The 26,714-nt window shown below is 42.2% G+C and overlaps 2 protein-coding genes across 7 annotated transcripts in view; one reads left to right on the forward strand and one right to left on the reverse strand.

Moving 5' to 3' along the window:
* The window catches only part of Mrrf (mitochondrial ribosome recycling factor), a 75,469-nt gene extending 69,576 nt beyond the window's left edge, over positions 1 to 5,893 (reverse strand). For 2 of the 5 annotated variants that reach the window (XM_036183604.1, XM_036183605.1), the window contains exon 1: positions 628 to 802. In XM_036183604.1, coding sequence (XP_036039497.1) covers positions 628 to 743 — 116 coding nt within the window. In that variant the 5' untranslated portion in view covers positions 744 to 802. Of the gene's footprint in view, positions 1 to 627; positions 804 to 5,602 lie in introns of those variants that run through there. The other 3 variants (XM_036183603.1, XM_036183601.1, XM_036183602.1) reach the window with 3 other exon arrangements.
* Positions 5,603 to 26,222, forward strand: Rbm18 (RNA binding motif protein 18). Of its 2 annotated transcripts, none has more exons than XM_036183606.1 (6): positions 5,603 to 5,824; positions 8,358 to 8,486; positions 16,229 to 16,355; positions 19,988 to 20,074; positions 21,717 to 21,802; positions 24,338 to 26,222. In XM_036183606.1, the coding sequence occupies exons 2-6, from the start codon at positions 8,374 to 8,376 to the stop codon at positions 24,495 to 24,497; spliced, it is 573 nt and encodes a 190-aa protein (XP_036039499.1). In that variant the 5' UTR covers positions 5,603 to 5,824; positions 8,358 to 8,373; the 3' UTR covers positions 24,498 to 26,222. The 2 variants fall into 2 exon arrangements, with proteins under 2 accessions (XP_036039499.1, XP_036039500.1); XM_036183607.1 differs by having other exon boundaries at positions 5,665 to 5,824; positions 8,368 to 8,486.
* Positions 26,223 to 26,714: the final 492 nt, after the last annotated feature.

The following is a 26,714-nucleotide window of genomic DNA, read 5'->3' on the forward strand; positions in this document are numbered from 1 at the left end:
GAGCTGCCTTCCGACAGACTCAAGAACTATTATCCTCATTTCACAGGATGAAAAAACTGAGGCTCAGACTTAAGTGACCCACCCTGTCTGAGGAGTTCTTTCAGTGCATCTAAATGCCTGTTAAGCAAATGTGCAGCAGCCTAAATCTGTGATGATGCTAATTAAGCTTTATATGAGCAAAAGCACAAAATCTAGATAAAGCTTAAAGAGGAAGGGCAGAGTACTAGAAGAGGACTTTAAGTAAGAAAAACATTTTAATAGGCATAAAATGACTAGAAAATTTACATGGGAGCATTTAATTAAAATTTTCTTTGGTTCCTTATGCACTGATTACCAATTAGAATGCACTTTAATTTGAGTCTGAAGCATGATTGAAGTTTGAGGTCTTCCATGGTCTAGAACTAGGAAACACCAACATCCATTGAGTTACACACACTTCTGAGATCTTTGACCAAACAAAGATGCTATTGCTTCCTCAGACAGAACACAGTCCTAGTCAACAAATACAACACTAAGAGCTTCTGCCACGAATCTGGTTATTACTTAGCTAAAAATTAAGAACAATTAGTATCAAGTGTCTGAAAGCACTATCTTTGGAAATCACATTTCATTAAAAACAAAACAAACCTGCTCGAATGTTGATGCAGCATTATGGAAAACAAGAGTAGGCATTCTGCAGCATGAAGACATAAAATCCAATCCCAGCTCCACCACTGACTAAGTAAGAATTGCAGCATCTCCATTTTCTCTTGGGTAAAATGGTAGTACTTATTTCTTCAAGTTGAGAATAATGTGGCTAGGCAGATAAAACACTTAACAAGGTGACTACTGGATAATAGGGACACAAACAATAATATTTATTGATCACTATCAGTTTCAAGGACTTCCATGCTAGGGTCAGATATGATGAGGACACCTGCACATATGTCAGGACTGATGTGTAAAGTGGCCTAGATTCAGTCAGATGTGAATACATCTGCCGGGGGTAATTCATCCTTTCCCTATCAATGAGAAAGGTAAGCCTCATTCAAAAATGAAATACCAAGTACATATAAAACATTCAACATGGTACCTGGCATGCACTAACGTGTGACTATTATTGACTATTATTACCTTCACTACTTCTTTTTAATGAAAAGAAAATGAGCAACACATAATGCCATATAAGGTGAGGAATGCCTATAATCCTAGCAGTTAAGTGTACACAGGAGAATTGGAGTTAAAGGTCATCCTCAGTTAAACAGCAAACTAGAGGCTAGCTTAAGCTAGATGTGATCTTGTCGAAAAAAGACAAGTAAAGGGTTGGGGATTTAGCTCAGTCGTAGAGCGCTTGCCTGCAAGCACAAGGCCCTGGGTTCGATCCTCAGCTCAAAAAAAAAAAAAAAAAAAAAAAAAAAGACAAGTAAAGAATGAAGGAAATAAATAAAGCAAAAAAAAAAAAAAATGAATAAACCATTTCTCCTGATGGGATTTTTAATAAGTTATGCTGGATATCAGCAATCAGCACGTGAAGTCTACACAAATGCAGGCCTGGGCTGCTGGCTCACTCATATTAGTTTATTTACTCCCGTTAATAATGCGGCAGATAAAGCATTATAGTCCCTACTTTGTAGATATTGAAACTGAGGTCCAGAGAGATTAAGACACTGCCCAAGAATAGGGAACTAATAGTTCAATACTATTTAAGAACTGTTCACAAAAGTTTGGCTTTGAGTTGACATTTCTAAATCTAAGTTTCTACCTACTCACATTTATGGCTGTATGATAATGTGCAGTTTAGGTTTTTTAATTGACAGCATCTCAATCTGGCTGCAGTGTGTGTGACAAGTTTCCTGGAGTTCCTGTTGTGGGTCATAATACCAGTCCACAAAGCAACAGGAAACTAAAATGGGTTAGAAATAAACAACCTTTGATAGAAAATTCAGCACCAAAAAGCAGACCCAACACAAGTGAACTGGAAGACAATTCTATAAATACACCACATTGCTGGAATGCTTGAGGCATACGTTTCAATTGCACAGGAGCCAGGGAAGTTCACAGTGGAAGTTCAATAAACCAATCTGTTAGGTCTCTGACCTTAGGAACACCAACTCTCTGGTCAGTATATGAAGCATTAAAACTGAAGGAACTTATCAGATTTTAAGTATGTTCCAATAACATTAATCTACTCACAATAGAATGTTTTCCCACTTACTCCATGTGTGACCTTGAGTAGGTTAGTCATTCTCAGCAACAACTTCCACCACATCTTTTTTCACTTTAAATAACTAATATTTTTAATAATAACTTATTTATTTTTATGTTTTATTTTATCTTATGTGCCTTGATGTTTTGCCTGCATGTATGTCTACGTGAGGATGCCAGATCCCCTGGACAGACAGTTGTGAGCTGCCATGTGGGTGCTGGGAATTGAGTCCAGGTCCTGAAGGAGCAGCCACTGCTCTTAACCACTAAGCCAGCCCCCAGATAACTAATATTTTAATCATATTTTTTGTTTACTCTTTAAGAGTTTCATACACTTATGAACCTACATCCTAGCTTGTCCACTGTCCCAGCAACCCCTTCCAATCAGCTGTGTATTGATTGATACAAAACATACATTTCTAATATGTTTGAACACACAAGACCTTGTGTAAAAAATACTTTTCCCATTTTATTGTATTTGATTACCACACACATTTTACAAAATAAACTGATCTTTCATTTCCTCATGAGCTTCCCCCATTCCTGAGTTTTCAAATATGCTACTAAGAGGGCTGGAGAGATGGCTCAGAGGTTAAGAAGAGGTGATTCTCAGCACCCACATGGTGGCTCACAACCATCTATATAACGCCAGTCCTCAGAAATTCAACACCCTCTTCTGGCCTCCAAAAGCACTAGGCACATATATACATTTAAGCAAAACACCCATAGACATACAATTTTGTTGTTGTTGTTTTGTTTTGTTTTGTTTTTCAAGACAAGGTTTCTCTGTGTAACAGCCCTGGCTGTCCTGGAACTGTCTCTGTAGACCAGGCTGTCCTTGAACTCACAAAGATCCACCTGCCTCTCCCTCCCAAGTACTGAGATTAAAGGTGTGTATCACCCCACCATTCTCCACCCCCCATGTCATTACCCGGAACAATAAAACATTTTTTTAAATCATTAAATATGCTTGGAATGGTGTCCCCTGGTCTCTCTGCCATCAGTTTTTTTTTTTCCTTTAGATCTCATCTTAAGCATCTGTCTGTCAGAGCACAGGGTTAATGGCCACTTCTTCCAACTATGTCACATTTCCTGAAATCCAGTTTTCATACCCAATACTTCATCACAGCATTTAGTTTTTAACAACAAAAGTAAAAATTTGTATAATTGTTTGATCCTTGTCTAAGTACCTCCACACGGCTGTTGGCACTCCACAGACTATTCTAGTAGACTAATCTACTTGTCCACTACTGTATCCTGTACTTAGGATAGTACAAGAACACAGACATCGTACAGGAAGGATAAGTATGGTAACAGATGTCTAGAAAGACTAAATCCTCGTCCAGTGTCAAGATGTCCACATCAGAGTTGGAATCTTCACTTCTGATGGCAGGTCCTGTGTGGTGGGTATTGTGTCCTCCGAAATATTGTGTGTTCCCCGAAATAAACATATCTGGGGTCAGAGAACAGACAGCCACTAGAACAAAGCCAGAAATGGTGGCTAGAAAATGGTAAGAGTAAGCCATAACAGAAGTTGGGTGGTGGTGATGCACGCCTTTAATCCCAGCATTTGGGAGGCAGAGCTAGCCGGATCTCTGAGTTCAAGGCCACTTTAGAAACAGCTAAGCGTGGTGACCCACGCCTTTAATCCCAGAAACCCAACCTTTAATCCCAGGGAGTGGGGGCAGAAAGAGAAAGGTATATGAAGCGTGAGGACCAGGAACTAAGTGAGTAAAGCATGTAGTTGTTGGTTAAGCGTTCAGGCTTTGGAGCAACACAGTTCAGCTGAGATTCATGTGGAGGAAGACTCAGAAGCTTCCAGCCTAAGGAAACAGGATCACCTGAGGAATTAGCAAGGTGAGGAAACTGTGGCTTGTTCTGTGTCTCTGATCTTCCAGCATTCACCCCAATAACTGGCCTCAGATTTGATTTTATTAATAAGAACTTTTAAGATTCCAACTACAGTCCTGGGATCTGCTTCTCAACACTGACTCCATTATCACTGCTTTTCTAGTTCTTTGTTTGGAATAGGGTGTGCTCTTTTTCAAATTCAGTATCATGTAAAGAAAGGTATTGTAATATCTGACTCAATACAGCATTCAGATGTCCTTGGCACAAGCCAAAGAGGAATAATAAAATTTAACAAGTGGACAAAAGGCTTCGCCTAAAGACTAGGAGGCCTAGACTCCAACAGCCTCACTCTATCAATCCCCATCACATGCATCTTTATGATTCACAACCACACCCATTCAAAAAGCACGCATCTCAGCTCCACCAAGGACATGCACTGGAGCAACTCATTTCTCCTGGTTTTCTTTCCTCAGTCATTAACTGAAGGAATCAGATGACGCTTCCAGCTTTCCAACCACAAGTTCTCCCAAAATTCTGGGAAATGCAATGGAATGTGCATTTCCTTCCCTTATAGGGAAAGCCATCCCGCTGTAGAAAATGTAAAGGCCAAGAATAAGGATAAGGAGGGATTCCTCCTGATGAGCAGAAGTTGATCCTGCTGGTAAGCAGCTGGAAGATGGCTGTACTTTGTCTGACTACAACATTCAAAAGGAGTCCACTCTTTATCTTGTGTTGAAACTTCATGGTGGTGCTAAGAAGTCTTTCTTACACCACTCCCAAGAAGAATAAGCATAAAGAAAGGTCAAGTTGGCTGTGCTGGAATACTATAAGGTAGATGAAAATGGCAAAATTAGTCAACTGATGAACGTGGTGCTGGAGTTTTCATGGCTAGCCACTTTGATGGACATTACAGTGGCAAGTGTCTGACTTGCTGCCTCACCAAAGCAGAAGGCAAGTAGTGTGTATGGGTTAATTAAAAGACAAGAATGGGGGAAAGAAAGCGCACAAAACTTTACGATGGCCTAGACAAGAGTCCTGCTTCTAGCACTTCCTAAGTATGCAATCTCAATCTCATCTGTAAAATTTGCCAGAGCAGTGGAAATGTTGAAGCACCATCGAAATGACAACTGTTTGCCCACAGGACGGCAGAGTGACGATGTTAAAAGCCCAGGCGTTCGGTTCAGGCCTGGGTAGCATTTAAACTCCACCACTTGGGAGCCGTGAAACCCTAGTAAGGACAGCGCCTCATCACTGGGAATAATTATACGTCTGCGCATAGGCTGGTCGGAAGAGGCAATATTCCCGTCAGGTGACGTCCTAAATATCAGGAACTGTTTACCGAGTTCCCTGGCAAGGCGCTAAACGCGGAGTGAGTGACACGAGCCCCGCCCACACCCGAGAGGGTAGACGGGCCAGAAGTCCCGCCCCTGGCCTTAAGTCGAGCCGAACTCTGCTGAACCGGTCACGGGCGGTAGCCTAGCCCCACGAGGTCCCTTCGAGGTTCTTGAAAAAGTGTCAGTGGCAGCTGGACCCCGCCCGCGCCTTGAGACCCCTGGAGGCCACTCACCAGCTATAGCCCGGACTATAGAGAAACACGCGCGACAGGGGAGGCGGCGGTGCCGGCGTCATGACGTCACGGGGCGGCGCGGCGGCGCAGACGTAGCGCGTCAGGGGCGGCCGGGCGGCGACCGGTGTTTCGCCTGAGGTATCCTCACGTACCTCGCTCGGACCCGGGCGTCGGAAGCTGGTTCCAGGGCATGAGCTGAGGGCACAGCTCCGAGGCTGGCAGGTGAGTACCAGCGCCAACCTGGCGGCGGGACCATGGCGGAGACTGTTCTCACCGCCGGCTTCTAGGCCCCGCCCCGGATTGTCCTGCTCCTGCCCGGAAATAACCTTTCGCAGCCGGGAATCGGGAAACCCTGGTTCCTGGCCTGACCCCGCTCGCTGTTAGTGTTTAGGAATAAGCGACCCCAGTCCCCTCCTGGCTTCTAGAGTTGATACAGCTCAGCTGGGGGGATCTAGAGAGGCATTTATGAACTGTTCCTGTCGTCATTGCAAACCCCAAAAGATTTGATAGTTGCATACTACCTTATTAGACTTCACTGTTTTTCAAAAATCCACGTGTTGAGCTTTCACATGTATATTTATTTTCATATTTAAAATAGCCATGTGATACAGGAATAATTGTCCCGTTTTTTTGAAAGAAGATAATTAACTTTGTTTCATTTATTCTCTCAGAAAATAGTACCAAATCTGAGCCAGGCAGTGCACTACCTGCTGAGCATAGAACCATGACCAAGCCAGGCAAGGCCCTGCGCTATAGGAGCTTTTATTATTTTAGAGACATAGGCAAAAAGTAAATAATACATTGTATTCATTTTATATGGAAGGGAAAAAAGTGGCAGAGACAGAATGTGAGGAAGACACATAAGGGAGATACTGTTACTTACAAAAGGCACAGTAATTGGGAAAGTCAGTTTTGAATACAGATCTCTCTAATCTCGTAGAGATTGTATTCTTCCAATTGGAAGAATGGCATCTTTGGCATTTTTAAAGTATCTTTTGGTGTTACTGTGCCTTTTAGACTTGAGAACATCAGAAGTTCTAGCACTCAGATCTGACTCTATTTAGTCTAAAGTAGTCCAACTCCAAGTCACTTGACCCTTCTCGTTGTTTACAGTATCTGTCATTAATTACTTTCACTTATTGTAAAATTTAGTTCTGCTCTCCTTTCAAATATAAGCATTCTGAGGGTGGGAACTATTTCCTACAGGACTGAGCTCTGAGTCACCTCTCGATATAGAAGACACATGGGGTTTTTGTTTTTGTTTTTCTAGCAAGGAGGTCTGAAGTCTGTCATGGCCTGCTATCTTCCTTGTCCCTTTATCTTTCCTTTATCATAGTATAGATTTATTAAAATTTTATTTTTCATCTATCAACTCATTTCTTCTCAGCAACCTTAATAAGTGAAGCAAGGTTTATCTTTATGAATTTTTTAGATTTATTTACTCTATGTGCATGAGTCTTTTGCCTGCTATCTGTGTATGTGTACCACATGTATGCAGTGATTGCAGAAGTCAGAAGAGGGCATCTCATCTCCTTGAACTCAAGTTAGAGATGGCTGTGAGCCACCAAGGGTGCTGGGAACTGAACCCCTCAGTCCTCTGCAAGAGCAGCATGTTCCCTTAACTGCTGAGCTATCTCTTCCAGCCCCTCAAAGTTCATGGCCAAAGCAAGAGTGGAAGGAGAGAACCAGCTCTTGAAAATTGTCTTCTGACCTCTACCTGTGCTAAATCATATGTACATCCCCCCCCCAATAGAGTAAATAAATAAGAAGAGGAAACAGAGGTACTGAGAAAAATCACTTCAGTAGAAGTGGCGCATTCACGTCTTCTGACACCAGGATCTCTGTTCTTTACATCACTGCCTCTGCCACAGCTGTCATTCCCCTGCTCTGTGAGATGAGATACTTCAGGAATTAAGATGAGTGAGAATTATTGGTCTTGAATACTTCTAAGAATTATGGTCCTAAAAGCCTTAGTGATATAACTTGGCAAAGCTACATTCCTTTATGAGGTACTGTCCTCACAAAAGGACTTAAGAGAAGTTAAGTGTCTTGCCAAAAGTTACACTAAGAAAGCAGACGATGAACTATAATAACTAAGTAGATTCCTCTCTTGTTTCTACCAAAACAGTAAACTTGGTGGTCAATAGCTAATGTATATTAACTACTTAACTGTTGTTAAACATGTGGTTTGGTAATTTTTTAATGTATGTAATCTTCCCAACTCTATAAAATAAGAACTATTGCTTCTAATTTTATATTTGATGAAATTGAAACCTGTAAAATTCAGGTAAATAAGTCACACAGCCTGCTTTCAAATTCAGCTCTAACTCCAGTGTTTGTGCTCACATCTCTTGTGCCACCTCTCCCTTTGCTGAACTGCTCCAAGAACAGGAACCTAAGCTGTTCTCCACCTCCCCATCCCCCCACTCCACCCCATTCCTTCAACATTCAAGACTATCTTCTTGGTGGCTTTCCTTTTTTTTTTTTTCCTGGAGTACTATGTGGTAATAGAGCCTTTGGCCTCCTGCCTCAGGAAGATCAAGACCCTCCATACAGCCATACCTCTTTATCCTAAATGGCAGCTCTGGCTGCCAGAAGGACTGTCCCAAGGGAACTGGTCCAAGGCCAGATGGGAACAACAGGCCTTTGAAGGACTGCCCAGAGAGCATGCCTTCCTTGGATAAATTGCATGTGAAGTCTCATGTTCACACAAGATTGTTCCACTCTCCTGCCTTAATGCTCACATTGTCTTTAGTATTTCATAGAGATTGATGGAAGCAGAAATCAAAACCCTTCCCCTGGAGAATGCATCCATCCTTTCAGAGGGCTCTCTACAGGAAGGACACCGATTATGGATTGGCAACCTGGATCCCAAAATCACAGAGTAAGTACAGATCACTTAGTTGATTGTGTGCAGAGGTGTTGTGGATGCCCAGGAGACTTCCAGAGCAGTGCTGTGCATCTCGACCCCTTCATTTGGTTCAGTTTTTCTTTGATGGGGACATGATGCTCTTTTTAGCCTGTTCCCATTCTTCATACATTTGTACTCTACAGCTGTAAGGACACAGCTTTGGATTTCCTTCAGTCGTAAGCCTCTTCCTTCCTACTCAGCAAAGAATAGAACTCTTTGCCAACTGTTTGAATCTGTACCTAGTGGTTATGAGGAATTGTTCTGGAACCAACCTAAGGCATATTTTATCTCCCAGAATGGAGGAACACGAAGAAGTCTCGGGATCTTTGCAAATAGGCATTTGGGCCCCATGTGACTGACTACTATAAGTAGCCACAGAACCATAGAAAGTGAGAGTGGGAAGAGATCTTAGAGATCACCCTAGTCCCTTTGCGTTCACTCACTCATTAAATGAGCAGAGTGCCTGTAGTGTGCCCAGCACCGTGCCGAGCAGCTTAAACAAGAGAAGCCCTATGGTAAATCTGAAAGAAGCCGTGTGTAAAATAGGACTTCAGAGCTGCTTTGACCAAGGAGGGAAAAGAGCCTTTTATCTGCTGCCACTCTTCTCTTGGCAATCCCTAGGCAAGCTCCGTGGGTTGAGATGGCTCTGATACTATCTGTCTCTCTTTCCTTACAATAAAGGAAATGAGGGTCTGGGAGAAGAGTTACTTTTGCCCAATTGGATACAATTATTACCAGTTGGATACAGTAGTCTTGACTCCTACTCTTTCCACCAGCCATTACAGTGAAAAGGAGTATCTTGGCAGAGAATTGATAGGTTTTTATGTTTACCACTTGTTGTGAGGGGAGGGTGGTGGTTGGTAGCAGAGTAAGAAGGGTAAGAAGGCTGACCTCCATGGAATCAGTACTTAAAGCAAGCATGGAATAAATGAGCAGTCTTGGACTTCTCCTAGAGTGGGGCCAGACAGAGTAAGAAGAGAGGGAACCTGCTTATCTGAGTCTGGGATGAGATGAGGTGTGTTTAAGGATGGGATTAGGAAAGAGGAAAAGAGATGTGATTTTATGTCACAACACCAAGTTTAGCTTCTAAACCTTTGAAAGCTCAAATCAGGTAAGTGCAGATGTCATTGGGTGTCCACCTAAGTTGCAGAGATAGTATGTTGTCTGCATGTCATGTTGCTGTGGTCGTGGGAACTCTGGAATGTGGAATGTATTTAACATCCTCTCTATGACTATGAGGATGGATGTGTGAACCCTGCACAGGCTCTTAATTAATGTCTGTTCATCTAAATTTCTCCATCATCTAAAACCCAAGCCCTCTGGTGCTCCCCAGAGGGTTCCCACTCCCACCTCTCCTTGTTTGAATGGAGATCTGAAGTGTGGACACAGTGCTGGTTGTGTTGGCTGTAGTTCAGGTACTGAGATTTCTTTGCTGATTGTGCCCTGCTGTCCATCAGAGGGTTCACGAGGGCATCTGCCCCTGGGTTTATGGCATATTGCTGACAGGAACATCGGAGTAAGACTTTGCCACTGATATGTCAGTCAAAGGCAACATTAAATGCCCAGTGCAGGTCAGTGCCCTGCTGGCCAGATGTGATTGTTCTACCTGTAGTACCCATTTCTATATCGCCAAAACTATTTGCTCTGTGTTCCTTCTGTGACTTCCTCACCTTGGAATGCTTTGTCTTAAACTGATTTGTTATGGAATTTTCTAAACCATAGCTGTCAATCAAAGCTTGTGGTTCACTTGACAGCTTAGTGTCACTTTGCTAAATTTCATGAGTCTTATGGAGACATTTCCTTCAAGTTGCTCAAATGCATGAACTCTTAGATCCTGCTTCTCAAAGGATAGAAAATAGTGAACCTAGTGGTGATACTGTGTTCCCCAAAATATTGTACACTCTAATAAATTTATCTGGGGTCAGAGAACAGACAGCCACTAGATACAGAGGTTAGAAAATGGTGGCAATCACGCCTTATATATCTTTCTACTTTCTGCCATCACCGCCCTGGGATTAAAGGCTCACTTCTTGGGATTAAAGGCATGTGTCACCATGCCTAGCTGTTTCCAGTGTGGCCTTGAACTCACAGAGATCCAGATGGATCTCTGTCTCTGGAATGCTAGGATTAAAGGCGTGAGTGCCACCACTTTCTAGCCTCTGTATCTAATGGCTGTTCTGTTCTCTGACCCCAGATAAATTTATTAGGGTGCACAGTATTTTGGGGAACACAATACCACCACAGAACCTAGTTAAATAATTAATGTACAGTCACTCCCCAGCATTGAAGGAATATGAACACATGGTACTTTTGTCAGTTGAATGCAAATCTCTAACCTTCTAATGACTCACAAGGGGAGTTTGCAGAATGTCTTCCAGTTTTCCTAATTAAGCTTACCCAACCAAAAAAACTGCTGCCACTTCCTGCTATTTCCTCTTCACCAGACCCTTAATTCTCTTTCCTGTGATTGTATCCCAGCTCTTTAACACTTCTTTCCTAATCTCTTCCAGAAGTTGATTTGAGTGTCTCTCCTTAAGTACTCTCTTATTTCTTCTTAGGAAACAAAGCATATAGTTACAAGATACAGAGGTATCTTAATACAGTAGTAGGGGGTGCTTTTTTTAAAAAAAGATTTAATTATTTATTATGTATACAGCATGTATGACTACAGGCCAGAAGATGGCACCAGATCTCATTACAGATGGTTGTGAGCCACCATGTGGTTGCTGGGAATTGAACTCAGGACCTCTGGAATAGCAGACAGTGCTCTTAACCACTAAGCCATCTCTCCAGCCCAGGGGGTGCTTTTTTGTTCTTACTATTTTATACATATGAGTATTTAGCTGCATTTATGTATGGTGCACCACATGTATGCCTAGTACCTGCAGAGACCAGAAGAGAGCATGACATCCCCTGGAGGAACTGGAGTTAGAAATGGTTGTGAGCCACCATGTGAATGCTGGGAATGGAATCCAGGTCCTCTAGAAGAACATCCCATGCTTTTAACCACTGGGCCATCTCTCCAGCCTCAGTGGTAGTTTTTTAAACAACATTTGAACAATGCATTCTATCTTTAATTAACCCACATTTATTTTGTGATTAGTTCGAGTTGCTCTGTGTATATCTGGTTTTTTGTTTGTTTGGTTGGTTGGTTGGTTTTTTGGAGACAGAGTTTCTCTGTGTAGCTTTGTGCCTTTCCTGGAACTCACTTTGTAGCCCAGGCTGGCCTCCAACTCACAGAGATCCGCCTGCCTCTGCCTCCCGAGTGCTGGGATTAAAGGCGTGCGCCACCACCGCCCGGCTTTCTGTATTTTTTTTGGTTATTAAAATGAATTCTTCTTAAGCTATACAGGACGTCCATCAGTCTCCTTTCAAGAATGTGACAATCTGGTCTCAAAAATATGCTCTTCATGTTCATGCGATTCAGATACATGAACTCTCTTGGATCCTGCTCTTCTTGGGGGTAGATATGGTGAACCTACATGAATAATTAAAATAATAATCACTTCCAGATTTTGCTGTATTGTTAAGATAGAGCATTTGTGAACATAGAGTGTTTTAGGACTGTGCTGTATGCCAGAAGCATTCATGTGACTAAGGAGATGTTGGAGACTTGGAGTGATGGGCACTTGTTTTTACAGAAGCATTCAAGCCTAAGTGCATGTTACTTCCACTGTGTTCTAATTCCTCAGCTTCATTGTACCTCATGTTTCTGTAAAGTGAGAATGTCCAACTAAATAGCAGAAATGTTTCTTCTAACTCTAATACTGTGTGACATCCTCCTATTTCACCTCATAACAGCTTGGGTGAGGTGAGGGAACAGATTTGCCCTTCTGTATAGGAAAAGGAAAGTGACATGGGTTTTCCCAGTTGACAAAGTAAAGGATGATGGCTCTCATTTCCTCCTCCCTAATTCAGTGTACCTTTGCTCAGATAGTCTGATAGGGTAACTGAATAACCGTGACCTAAAGCATCCTGTTTTGAATTCAACATGTAGAAACTTATAAATTGCTGTGAGACCCAGACAGTAAGCTTAAAACTCCTCTAAATACCACCAGCCCTTTCAGCAGGGAAGCCGAAAAGTTAATATCCTCACATGTTGATTTACCATGCTGTACTTAGTACTGGCTTTCTTTTTCGGGTATTAATAAGTAAGTAACCTTTGCATTGTATGAAAGTGTGAAAGAGAACCAGTAGAAATTTTCATAGTGCCTTCTAAGCAGAGGGGAAAATGAATAAAAGCGTGTCAGTCGGGGCAAGGAAGTTGACTCAATATAAGCAGATCCAAAAGGACTTTTTGGTTTAAGGCAAGAATGAGTCCTACTGGTAATGAAGAAGCAATTGGATAGCTAGAATACTGTCGATGGAGATGGGCTCTTTACGTCGTATTCAGACAAGTTGAATTTCCTGTAGAATAAAGTCACTGGATGTTAACAAGAACCTGATACCAAGACAGGAAGGTTTTGGTGAGGGACTTCACTACATACATGCAAGGTGAATTGGAAGGGCAAGACTGAAGCTGCAGGTTCATCAGGAGATACTCACTGTTACTGCTGCCATGTGGGTGGAGATAGTGAACTTGGAGATTGCTAGGTGAGTCTGAGATGTGAGAAACAGGAACTGAAGAAGAGTGGCGTAAAGATAATTCTGAAGGGTGTTCTACTTTTGTTTTGTAATGCTGGGGCTCAAACCCATGGCTTGCCCCAGAGGTCTTGACTGGGGAGTGTAAACTCAAATCTCCATTGACCATGGGGTAGTTTGTAGGGAAGAAGTCAGTTTGCCACACATTGAGTAAACTTAAAAGCCAAGAGGTGGCGAACCAATCAGATGCAAGTGTCCTTCTGGTGCTGACTGGATAAACCAGGACTCACTGGAAGCAGATACTTGAGCCTGTGACAGCAGGGTGTCTGCCACTTCATACTCTTCCTTCATGAAATGGCATTGACTGTTTGCTTACTTAAATCTGAGACAATAAAACATTTAGTAAGGTGTATGGCACAAGACAAAAAGATTATCCTCAGAGTAATTTTTATAGACTTAGAAAAAAAATTTTCTCTAAAAACTTTACATACTAAAAAAAGACAAAGAACCTAAAGGCTCTCTGCTTCCTGTAACATCAAATCAAAATTCCCTGTATACATATCCTTCATGGCCTGTCCCTACTCTACTCTCTTCCAATAGTGAAGTCAAACTTCACCTTTCTCATTGCACAGTGTTCACTCACACTGATGCTGCATACAAATATCCCCTTTCTCAAGCTTTCCTACTCTTCCGTGTGTGTGTGTGTGTGTGTGTGTGTGTGTGTGTGTGTGTGTGTGTGTGTACATGAACATGTGTGCTCTGTCTGTATTGTAAATGTACACTGATCATAGCTGTATATTCGTTGTTCTCCTCTAACCAGCGTTGGGGCCTGGAAGGCACCTTTATTCGTCTAGAGGTCCTGATGCCTCACTGGTTCTCAGCACCTAGTAGGTATTTTTTTATCATATGTACATGTGATTACTTGTGTGCCACCAGAGCAGAAGGCCATTTTAATGACTCACTAGGAGAAGAAAGCGCTGATTGGGTTACAGAAGAACAGAAGTGTGTGGGGACGTGTACACTAATTCTCTTTCCTGAGGGCAGCAGGGCGCACGATTCCTTAAGGGAAGCAAGCTGCTGCTGAGGGCTGAGCCCCATACCCCAGCAGCAGATAAAAGTACTTGCAGATGTGAAAGCAAGAGGCTTCAGGCTTTTTCCTCTGTCAGTCCCCATCTCCAGGAAGCAAAGTAGTAAACATTTCATTCCTCTTGTTTCTGTGTTCCGATAATTTCAAGAAATTATCAAACAAGAAAAGAAATCCTAGAGAAGTTGAAAGACACAGGCCTAAGCAGATGTTCCTGGAATCTTAGGGTCACACTTCTCAAGCAGCATGTGTTTGTTAGCTTTACAATGAATAATCTGTTGGCATTTTTTGCTTGAGTAAATGAAAATTCATTTCCTAGGAAATGCCAATCGCGTTACCTTCCTGCTATTTAGTAGAACGAAGCTAATGAAAAGATAGCTATGCCATAGTAGCCTTAAGCTTTGTTTTGTTTTAAATGGGCTTGACCCACCGTTCTATGGCATTGATGTGCTGTGAAGGTTTGAACGGGTATAATAAGAGCAGGTGTGGCTATGAAGTAAAGCCTATGGGGGAGATTCAGCCTTGCTGTAGCCTGTTCAGATAATCAAGAACAGAGGTTTGTACTAGAAATGTCTCCCAGCCCCCCCCCCCCCAGGGAGTCCTGCATTCTCATTGGGTGATTGAGGTCTCCTGATGGGAGATAGTAATTGAGTACAGAATTGTGGTTCTTTTCCTTTTCAAAACCAGTCTAAGGACCAGATTACTATCCTCAATGGGGCTTGGGAGCCTTTCCTCCCATCCCAGTACTAGACCTGTATTGTGTCTTTCTACAATGGTATCAGACACCTGAGTAACTATAAGGACTTGCTTATTGATGCACATTAGTGTCAGATTTAGTGCAGTGTGTGACGTATTTCCTATCTCCGCTTCCCAAAGGAGATCTTGCTCAAGAATAAAATCTTGGTGAGTTTCTCCTAGCAAACAGCAGGAATATAAATGTACCCACAAGGACCTGACTGGCTCCCTGTGGGGTAGAATTCCGAGTAGTAACCGATTTAGCATGTGGGCTGATACCTTTTTAGTATCAAGGGGACAGCATTGTTTAGAGAAAGCCTTGACTCCATTTGAATAGCTTAGAGGGTGCCAGGAGGAAGGCCAGAGGAAAAGGAAATGGGAAAGCTGTTGGTTTGTCTCACCCTTACATTGGATGACAGGAAGTCAGAATGGAGGTTAGCCACAACAACCTGCTAAGGCCACATCTGTTTGAACAACTCGAAAGTCTTATAGAAGCCAAGCGAGTTATAAGAGTGGGGAATTACAAGAAAGGAGCAAGCAGGATGGCAAGAGATAGTGTGGCGAACCTCTGCTGGGAATAAATTCCTCCCTTGACTCTGTCTTTTATTGACCATACCCGTAGTGTACACTGTGGTATGGAAACTGAGGTAGGCTGATTCACAGAGCTGGCCGGTATCACCTGCATGGTGAGACCAGCCTCAGTCACATTTGAGGACAACTTCCACGGTGTCCTAATTTCCAGTCACGTCTAAAGCCTTGTGGAAGTGCCGCTAGCTGTGTTTGGGTTCAGCAGAGTCACTACAAAGTCTAACCGAGAGGTGCTTTAGGGCTGGTTTTTGTTTGTATGACTATGGATGATTTTGCAACTTTGTTTATTTTTAATGCAGGGTACATTTTGTGTGTGTGTGTGTGTGTGTTTGTGTGTTTCTGGTGAAGTTACAGATACTCACAAATGCTAAATCATTGCCAAGAAATTTAAAAAATAAATAAGTCGACACTATTTTTGAGCTTTTCCCCAAAAGAAAAACAAACAGTGCTTGTGGGCAGACAGCTGTTTGTTAGGTGTGGTTTTTTGTTTGGTATTTTGTGTTGGACAGGCGCATAGCCATGACAATTCTAGTTCCCATTCCAAGTGGAGGCAAACAATCCTGTTTCCCAAAGAAAATAATACAGCAGTTTGCAGGAAAGCATAGGGCAGTAGCCAGAGAATTTTTTTTGCCTGAGGTGAATTATCTCCCTTTTTCTATCTCACCTTTGAGGTTGAGTAGCCAGCAGAATTCCAGGAGTGGACTCATGGGCTCTTCTGTCTCCACAGATACCACCTCCTCAAGCTCCTCCAGAAGTTCGGCAAGGTGAAGCAATTTGACTTCCTCTTTCACAAGTCCGGCGCTTTGGAGGGCCAGCCCCGAGGGTACTGTTTTGTTAACTTTGAAACTAAGCAGGTAATTGAGCTCCCTCTCCCTCTCTTGGTTTGCACTCTGTCGCAGTCATTTTTATATCTCTTGACCACCAGACCTCATGGGCAGGAGTCACGTCTGGTTATTCTCTGTGTGCCTCACACTGAGCTCTAAAGGAATCATCCCTTCCACCAGTGACTTCAGTAGTGCGGCTTGCACAGGCTTCCTCTCCCTGGGCTCAAGCTATAAGGTGACTGGTTCCTACTGGCCACATGAATTGGGATGCCCACATTTAGCATGTGATAGACACCCTTCCTCCCTTGTTTTGTTTGATGCTTTAGTGGCTGGCCAACCAAGCTCCTTTGGGTCATTTCTGTTGAGGCCTGTTTCTGGTGGGGCCACTCAAACAGTTGATTCCATTTTACCTTTTTTTTAAAGATTTATTTATTATGTATACAGAAGAGAGCGTCAGATCTCATTACACATGGTTGTGAGCCACCATGTGATTGCTGGGAATTGAACTCAGGACCTCTGGAAGAGCAGCCAGTGCTCTTCACCTCTGAGCCATCTCTCCAGCCCCCCATTTTATCTTTTAAGCATGTACCCTTTTGGGGATAGGGAGATGGTTCAGTCAGTCAGGTGCCCAAAGTGTTCCTTAAGGGTCCCTTCACCCCTACTAGGAGGGACTGAGTTCCAACCCCAGCACCCACATAAAAGCATGGTGACACACATTATGATCCCAGTGCTTCACTGGGTGTGCAGAAGGTGGGGCAGGCAAATCCCCTGAGCTAAGTGGCCAGCCAGTCTTAACCAGTCCATGAGTTACAGGTTGGGTGGGGCCCTGCTGTAAAAACAAGGTATGAGCAGTAGAAGAGGGCACTCTGCATTGACCTGACATGTGCACATGCCCCATACACCACTTTAATTGTACATATGCCTACATAATTTATATATTTTTATCTCAGTGTCTTAAAAACAAATGCATGCAAATTTTATTTATTTTTGTGATGTTGGGATTAAACCCAGGGCCAGTCTGTCTGTTCCTTTTTTTTTTCTTTTTTTTTTCCTGAGGCAGCCTCACTTGTGTAGCCCTGGCTCTCTGGAACTCACAAGGTGCCTGCCTCTGCCTCTTCAGTACTGGGATTAAAGCTGTGCGCCATCATGCCTGGCTGAACTCAGGGTCTTGTACATGCTAGCTAGCTAGATAAGTACCCCGGATCTACCCTACCCAATAGCACACATTGATCTACAATGATCTGTATCTAAAGCTTGTGTTTGTTTATTTGTTTGTTTTGCAAGGCAGGGTTTCTCTGTGTAGCTCTGGTTATCCTGGAACTCACTTTGTAGACCAGGCTGGCCTTGAACTTGCAGAGATCTGCCTGCCTCTGCCTCCTGAGTGCTGGGATTAAAGGCGTGTACCACCACTGCCTGGCTATGAAATTTGTACATTTTACATGTGACTTAGGATGCAATTAAAAAGTAATCATCAGATGCTGGGTACACACCTGTAAGGAAGATGCAGGTGGTATCTCTGAATTTGAACCCATTCTGGTCTATATAGTAAGTTCCAGTCTAGCCATGGCTACATAGTAAAACTCTGACTCAAAAAAAAAAAAAAAGAAAAAACTGTAATTTCTGGTGACTGCATAGTATTATATGGATTTATGTTACATGATCCCCAGTTATTAGTTATATGAGTCACCACCAGTGACTGACTAGTATAAATATTAAGGAGTGGGTATCTTTATAGCTGTAACTATGTACATTCACTGCATTTAGGGAAATGGAATGAATGACATCATCAAAAGGCATAATTTTTAGCCAGGCATGGTGGTGTACACCTTTAATCCCAGCACTTGGGAGCAGGCACAGGCAGGTGGATCTCTGATTTTGAGGCTAGCCTGATCTACAGATCAGGTTCCAGGACAGATAAGGCTACACAGCTCAAAAAAGGAAAAAAAAAGACATGATTTTTCTTAATGCAGTTGCCACTCTGGGCATGGTTATACATGCCTGCAATTCTAGCACTTGGGAGACTAAAGCAAGAATATATTGAGAGTTGGAGGGTAGCCTGGACTACATAGTTAAAAAAAAAAAAAAAATACAGTTGCCAGAATGCCTCTCACAGTGATGTGTGCGAGTTCTAAGACTGCCCAAAAAAATCATCTGTCCTCACCTGTCTGAGTATTTTTTTATTTCCTCTAGTTTTTGAAGATATTATAGGCAACAATGATATGTTGTTATTCTAATTGTCCACTCTTTTGTGGAAGCAATTAAAGGATGGTCATATGATAACCATTTTTATATGTTTTTCCTTAATGATAGAGTGGTGAGGATTATTGCAGACAGTTAAAACCAGAGGTCACATTAGGGACACGTGTTCATTTTCAAACCCTGGACTAGTGGTCATAAAGCATACTTTATATTCCTGTTTCTTTAATTACTAACTTTGAGCAAGTCTCTTTCGGCCTTAGTTTTCATCTAACAATTGGGGTAAGCGAAGAGGTTCTCTTACAAAGTATATGTATGACAATCCTATTGGCATTTAGTATTAAATTTGTGAACTTCAAAACAAAGTACAGAGATGGACATTGTTCTTTTGCAATACTTATCCCTTGCTGGCCTCTACTGCTGCAGATACTTCAGGACTAATAGAGCACTGTGGACATTCTAAGCTACCAAGTGAAACAAAAGAATATGTCTCCTGTCTAGCACTCTGTGCTGTAGTGCATTGCTGCGACAAGTGAACAGCCAATGCCTGATACACGGTGGATAGTGAATAATATGAACTCACTGGGGATGCCAGTTTGGCTACTCCTCAGTCTCAGATGCATCTTGCCATTGAGGTCTTCCTTAAGGGTCCCTTCACCCCTACTAGAGGTAGGTTACCCTTACATGGATACCTCATGGATACCTGAGGGGCAAAGAAGGTTTGTCAGGATGGGGAAGCATGGCCAGGTTTGCTGGGAGTATGTACAGTGACTTTATGCAGCTTTAGGAATTTTTTTTTTTTTTTTTTTGAGCTGAGGATCGAATCCAGGGCCTTGCGTTTGCTAGGCAAGCGCTCTACCACTGAGCTAAATCCCCAACCCTAGGAATTCTTTTTAACCTTGTTCTGTTATATCTGATCAGGGAAGGGTCAGGGGAGTTTACCCTCTAAAAATTAGATGTATAGATTGCCTCACATAGGAATGTTGCTCAGTCTCTTGGGACTGGCTCCTGCTTTTCCAGACTGATCTCTTTCACACCCATATCTGTGAAGCTGTAGTCCAGGATATGGCTCCAGAACTCCTGAAGAGAGCACAGTTCCTTGATGTAGTCTGCTCTATGCCAGCTAGAGCATGTGTGTAGAAAGATAGACATGATGGGCACTGCTGTCAGCTAACACTGGGAGCTCCTCCCCTGTTTGAGAGTGCTCACACTGCCCCGTGGGACAAGTAGTGACTGTATTTTACAGCTGACAAATGCCAGCAAATGATAGGATTTGAAACTTTGTTTCAATTCTTAAAAATTCAGATGCTGTTGTTTTGCCATTTGAAATTATAAGCCATTTCCCAAGTACCAAAAGCAATTTGGTTAGAAACCCAGCCACTGCAACCTACTTAAGGCCCGATGAGAATACAGATAACTAATAAGCATTTGATTTTCTGACTAAGTATTGTCCCTCTCTTGGACAGGAAGCAGAACAAGCCATCCAGTGTCTCAATGGCAAGCTGGCATTGTCTAAGAAGCTGGTGGTACGATGGGCTCACGCTCAAGTCAAGGTAAGTCTAGGGGAGACAGACAGACAGCACCCTGCCTCATCCTAACCCAGTCTCTGGAGAAAGCAGCCACCTCTCCATTTGACCCAGCCTCCTCATCTGGAGCAGCCATGCTCCGCTTTCCTGCTGCTGTCTTGCCTGATTTTCCTTTTGAAAAGCTTCTCAGGAAGGGAGCAGGTTCCTTCGTTGTAATATCTCTGCACATGGCCACAGATCCCATTTTTGATCGATCTTTGCTTCTTTGCTTGTGGCTGATGTGTGCACTCAAATCTCTGCCTTTTTTTTTTTTTTTTTTTTTTAAATGGGAATTGTTCTTTGGAGGGAAAACAATTTTTTTTTTTTAATTTTTTAATTAGTTGCTGTGGACATTAATAGACTCTTCCCAGCCTCACATCTCTAAGGAGAGTTTGAATGTATTTATTGTTCTAAATGCTTGAGAAATGAGTAGTTTCTCTATGTGCGTAAAGCATGGCAGTCTCCTTCTTTCAGAGGTCTGAAGAGTTACTATAGTGTGGCTTTGTGGGATGTCTCCGGGCCCTGAAAAATGGCACACTGCCCTGTCCATTTTATAGTTCATCTCTTGAGGAAAAGTACTGGAAAAGCTGTTTGTTTGTTTGTTTGTTTTCTTTTTCTAAAAATGATATTCTGTTCCAGCAGGCACAAAGGTAGTGAATTATGTGGGCTAGAGCAGTCCCAGGCGATGACTCCCAGTACAGTGGATCTGTAAACAGAGAGGTTTGCAGCTGCCAGAGCTGGAGCCTCTGCTCTTATCTAGATGAACATAGGTCCTGAAGCATGCTGCCCACTTCCCATAAGGACTCAAAGTAAACCAACATTTGAATGGAGATTCTCTGCTGAAAAGCAGATCATAAAACTGTGAGGCCTGTGAGCATCTCAGGTCATGATGGGGCACACTTAGTGTCTAAGACAGAATTACTGAGTGCTTTTACTCAGAATAAAATCTAGTCTCATTTACCAGACTGGCTGGTGTTTTCTCATCCTGCATCTCATTGAAAAGGCAAGCAGGAGAAATCACTCTTCATCCTGTCTCTCATGTGAAATCTCTACCTCATGGTTCCTTTTTGACCAAAGACTCCTGATTGCTCCTTAATACCACACTTACTTTTCACAACAAGTGTGTAATTATCTTACATCAAATTAAACTCCTTTACTATGTAACGTTTTCTGTATCTGCCACTGAATGCTGCTACTACTTCTCTCCCCCACTCACGCCTATTAAGAGTTGAATATTATGCTTGGTACTTCGCAAAATCTACCAGAATTTTAAAGTGTTTTGAATAAAACAAATATTGTAAGAGGCAATATATGGCAGTTTAAGAATGTAAGAGGGTAGCCCTGCTGTGCATTTGTGCCGTCTGGGAATTTGGACAGTGAAGCTTAGCTAGGGAAGTCTTCTCCCAGTAAAGAAGACTAATGGCTAGACAGAAGCTCTTTCTCAACTTCTTTTCCTAAACTGCTCTAGGCCAAAACTATGACAAATTTGTATGACATTAAATATAATACAGGCTCAAGACTGGGAATATGCTGAGATAAACTGGGTAGGGTTGGCATGTTTTAACCATGCACTACAGTCAGGAATACTTTCTGCCCAGGTGAAATAATTTACCCTTTTTCTCACTTTCAGAGATATGATCATAACAAGAATGATAAAATCCTTCCCATCAGCCTTGAGCCATCCTCAAGCACTGAACCTACTCAATCTAACCTCAGGTAAGGTGGCGTCTACAGGACTGTGATTCAATAGGTCATCCATGTCTTTCTTCCTTGCCTTTATTTACAGCACAGTGACTCTTATTATAGAATAGAATCGCTGGTTTGTTGTTGGGAGATGTTTTCAGTATATATTTCCTCTTTTTCCTACCCACCCCCACCATGATCATGTACCACCATTTATAGAATTCATTCACTCAAAAAAGAACAGGTTTAATTGTCACGTACCACGCCTTGAGCTGGGGATACAGAGATCCATCAGACACAGCCCTTACCCTGAAAACACGCATTCTTACAAGACCTCAATCTCTGGCGTTTCCATCATATACTGATTCCTCCCTGGTTATGGCTTCGCTTATGTTTGCAGACATTTAATTCTATGTACCCGTGCAGCAACTATAGTAGTTTTGTTCCAGTTTGTATGAATTGTCAGTTGCTTCTTTGGAGTTAATTCAAAACAGGAGCACTAAGAGTTGAGCAGAAAAAGGGAAGGGAAGTGAGTGGTTGAGCAGAAGCAGTTGGGGGGGGCGGTTTGGGGTTTTGTTTTTTCTTTTTTTCTTTTTTTCTTTTTTTGCACTTAGCTTAGGGGAAAATTTTAACAATAACAGTAACAATGCCCAGGGTCTGTTCAACTTTCTATAAGTAAGAACTTATAAGTACTTTATTATATCCTTTAATGCCATAAGAAGCACTTACATATGGGAAAACTGAAGCTTATAAAAGTGAAGTACCATGCCTGAAACCATGCTGGTAGTAAGTAGCAGAGTCAGAGTTAAAGCCTGTCAGGAAAGAGGAAGAAGGTATTCAAAGCAACAGCCACGGATCAGAAATTAACAATTACTCTCAGTCTATCATAAAATTATAAAATTTGTGATACCTGTTTGGACAGAACCCTGGACAGGAAGGAAATGTGTCCTCCTTATATGCGATGTGCCCTGAACCCCACAGACTTAAAAGCATCTCACTGAACTTCAAGAGGAGGAGATGGTCTTGAAATTGAAATTAATTACATAGAAAACAAACATGATTTCTTGGGTGTCATTGAGAGCTTATATCCATATGGCATCATCCCCATAAAATCTGATCTCCATGGAGATGTTTATAGTTCCGTTGTATTGATCTCTGGATGTATGCTTGATGGTCTCCATGTTCAGAGAACATGGCTTTAACTTCTCAGACTCTATACTTGCAGCTGTTTATCAGACAGCCTGGTGTAGTAATACATTACCATTTTATTGCAATGTCGGGCTCTTCTACTGATGCAAATATGACACATATTTGTGGGATCCATGCGATGTTTGAATAACTGTGCAGGGAAAGGGTCTGTCTCTTCACACATTTGTTCTTTTCTTGCTGACTTTATTTTTTAATTTGTTACCTATGAGAATGTTCAACCACTGTATGCCCTTTGAAGATCTCTAGAAGACCTTGCAGGCACTCCTTACAAATTTGTCTCACTAGCTATAGACCATTGACAGCACCAAGAATGAGAAATGGGATCTGCCAGGCAGCCCGTTGCTGCTGCCTGAGTGCTTTGCATTTTACTCCAGTGATCACAGTGTCCCTAAGTCAGACTTCAGTGCCTCTCAGCTCAGCTCTGCAGAACCCCTCACTTCATCCTTTGTGTGTCTGCAGAGCTGTGCAGCTCCCTCCCTCTCTGATGCAGAGGAAAAAGCAAAGGCTTTTTGACAAAAAGGCAGGTGGAGTCCTACCTCTGCAGTTTGTTGATGCCTTGTGACTCTCGGGTGCATTTATCCCATATAATCCAGAGTAACCCTTCTTATTGTTAGAATAATTAAAAGCTGTAAAGTCCAGAGGATGGTGGGTGTCTGGTTCACTGTATCACATTGGTTAATAAAAAGAAACTTAGGGCTGTAGACATGGCCCAGAGTACTGGCTGTTCTTCCAGAGGTTCTAGGTTCAATTCCCAGCACCCACACGGTGGCTCACAGCCACCTGTAACTCTAGTTGTAGGGGATCTTCTAGACTCTGGGGGCACTGAACACAGACGACATATCTGCAGTCAAAACATCCATACACATAAATTAAAAGACAGACAGACAGACAAAGAGACTTGATAGGATTTCTAGAATTTTTTTTTTGTGATACTGCTCGGTGGTTGAAAAGGTATGATTGTTAGTGTATTAGTTAATAACATGGGGTTTTCACCCAGTTTGTATCCAAATCTCAACTCTCATTTGCTAGCCATTTAACGTTTGCAAAATAAGAACTATAACCTACATTCTAACGTCATTGTCGATCTATCTTTGTCTACTTTCTGACAGGCACAGAGATGCCATCTGGTGTCTGTGTCTGAAGACTAACTATATACGGCCATGTGAAGTACGCAAAACTGTGCCTAGGCTTATGTCATAAAAAATATAACTGGAAAAAATATATATAACTGGTTGTCAGACTTGACTTTTTTTGGTTCATGTTTATAGTTTGATGTTGTATGGCTTCCCTAATACACATCAATGTAGGAAGGGGAAATGTAAACAGGCACGTTCTCATCCTCTGCTGTCCTTTTTCCAGCGTCACTGCCAAGATCAAAGCCATTGAAGCAAAGCTGAAAATGATGGCAGAGAACCCTGACGCAGAGCACCCGGCAGCACCTGTTTACTCCTACTTTAAACCACCAGATAAGAAGAGGACTACACCTTACTCTAGAACAGCCTGGAAGTCTCGAAGATGATGATGAATTACTGGAGCAGTGAAAGCAAATGGTCTCCATGTTTGAAATCCTCCTCCTTTGTATTTGTAGATGTCAATGGTACTGCCAACTGCAGAGTCACGTCAGGGCTGCTGACATAACGGGTTTGGTATTCATATGGATGTGTCTTCCCTGAACTATGTGTGGAACTGAGCATCATCCAGAATAAATAGGAATGTGTCCAAACTGTGATTTGAACACTGAGCTGCTCTAGTTGGCTGCTTTGTTTGGATTTGTAACTCCAGAAACACAGTGTGCCAGAGAGAAAAACAAGCATACAAAGTTGTTATTTAAAGTTGTTAATTAAATTAAATGTTAAATTTATTAACATCCACCAAAAACTTTTAGCACTTTTATATATACACATCTTTTCAACATAAACAAAAAATAAGGGTGAGGGTAGGAAGTGAGAGACATTTTCAGTTGTATTTAGAACTGTTTAAGAATTTACTGTGGAAATCTTTCAGTTGGACTAAAAAGAGAATTCTTGGCAAAAAGCAACTGATCCCTTTAGTGAATATTGTAGCGATCTGTTTAAGAATTATGCTTATTATTTCCAAATCTCAATTAGGAAAACGTGGTGTATGTCTTAAAATTGTTTGTCAACAAAATGTAGAATCAGATTTAGCATTTTATATCACAGCAATATTCTATTTGGAAATCCAGCTTTTATTATTTGGCTATCATGGTTTTAAATCTGAATAACCTTGCCTTCTGTAATACCGAATGTTATCACTAACCTGGATTTTAATACCCTTGCTCCAAGAGACTGTTTTATAGCATGAAGTTGTTGCAGTTAGCATCGTATCCTGATCAATCTAGGTAGAAAAGAAATTTTCTCTGAAAACCTAAAGTTTACTTCATTGGTCACTCTCCACCATTACTTTCCAGCAGTTCTGTGGGGTTGTGAAAAGTGGCTGAGTGACCTTGTACAGCTAAGGAGGGCAGTGCAGCCAGTGCTCGGGCACCAAGACATAACAACCACATGTGTTCTGTCATTTTGGAAGATGGCACAGCTTAAAAATGAGCCTTACTCTGACAGCATGCTTCTCCACAGATAGCTTTGTCTTTGGACATACTGAGTGTGATATTATAGAGACAAATGTAAACAGACAGCCTTGGGTATGTGTTTCAGCTCAGTATTGATCATTTTGGTGCAGGACCTGACAGACTGTTCCATTAGCAGCACCGTTCTCCACTGGGCAAATCACTGTCACTCACCACAGGTGCCACCCATGATAACTTGGAGTGTAGAAACTCAAGTCTCCCTGGTTAAGACACTTGACTCGAGATTTTAGAGTCGACAGAACTGCGTCAGAGGAATTCTTATCACTTTTCCCAAGGCCGGTCCTTTTAGCTATCTTTAGATATTGAATACTTCCTCAATTTATTAGTTGTGTGTATCTATGATGCAAGAAACTCTCCTTCCACTTAGCTCATTCAGGGAAGTGGGAACACTGGCTCCCATTTGTCTGGTGACTTCTTAGAGTATAGAACTCACCGTTTCATCCTTAAGTTCTCAAAGGGTTGTGGTGGGGTAGAACTTGACGCCAATAGCCTTCTATTTTTAATAGGAACCTAGAAAATACTTAAGACTAGCTAGAGTTGTTTCTTTGGAAACTAGAACTATTTATTTGTATTTAAACAATGTCTATGATTTGTACCGATTCTTACCCCTCTATGTGAATAAACGCAAGATGGTATCTATGTGGTTGTATCATCCTTCATCCATGTACTGGATCACAGCTCTCTGGTAGGTTGGTTCCACTCAAATTGGCCAGCAGATTCAGGTGATATGCTACTTTCAAGTGCCTTCTCTGCAGAAGGTTCCACGGGCCCAGTCGCTTCACCCTTTTGCCTGCCTAGTTCTGCTATTAGAGATGAAGAAGGGGACTAAGTGGTCTCAGGGCACAGGAGATTGTCTAGAAGGAAAATGGGAGATTGAAGTCGCTGTATGTATCATAGAATGTTCCTCTCTCTAAGAAGTTTTAAAAGAATGAATGTGTACATTGTAAATGTGCTGAAAGGGGTCTCATGAACAAGGCTTCTAATACAAGTGTTAACCTGACAGCTACTAAGAAGTTATCTGGGCCAGGCAGTAGTAGCACAGACCTTTAATCCGATCATTCGGGAGGCAGAGGCAGGTGGATCTCTGTGAGTTTGAGGCCACCCTGGTCTACAGAGCAAGTTCCAGGATAG

Source organism: Onychomys torridus, chromosome 4, assembly GCF_903995425.1.
Source record: "Onychomys torridus chromosome 4, mOncTor1.1, whole genome shotgun sequence".
Lineage (NCBI taxonomy): Eukaryota > Metazoa > Chordata > Mammalia > Rodentia > Cricetidae > Onychomys > Onychomys torridus.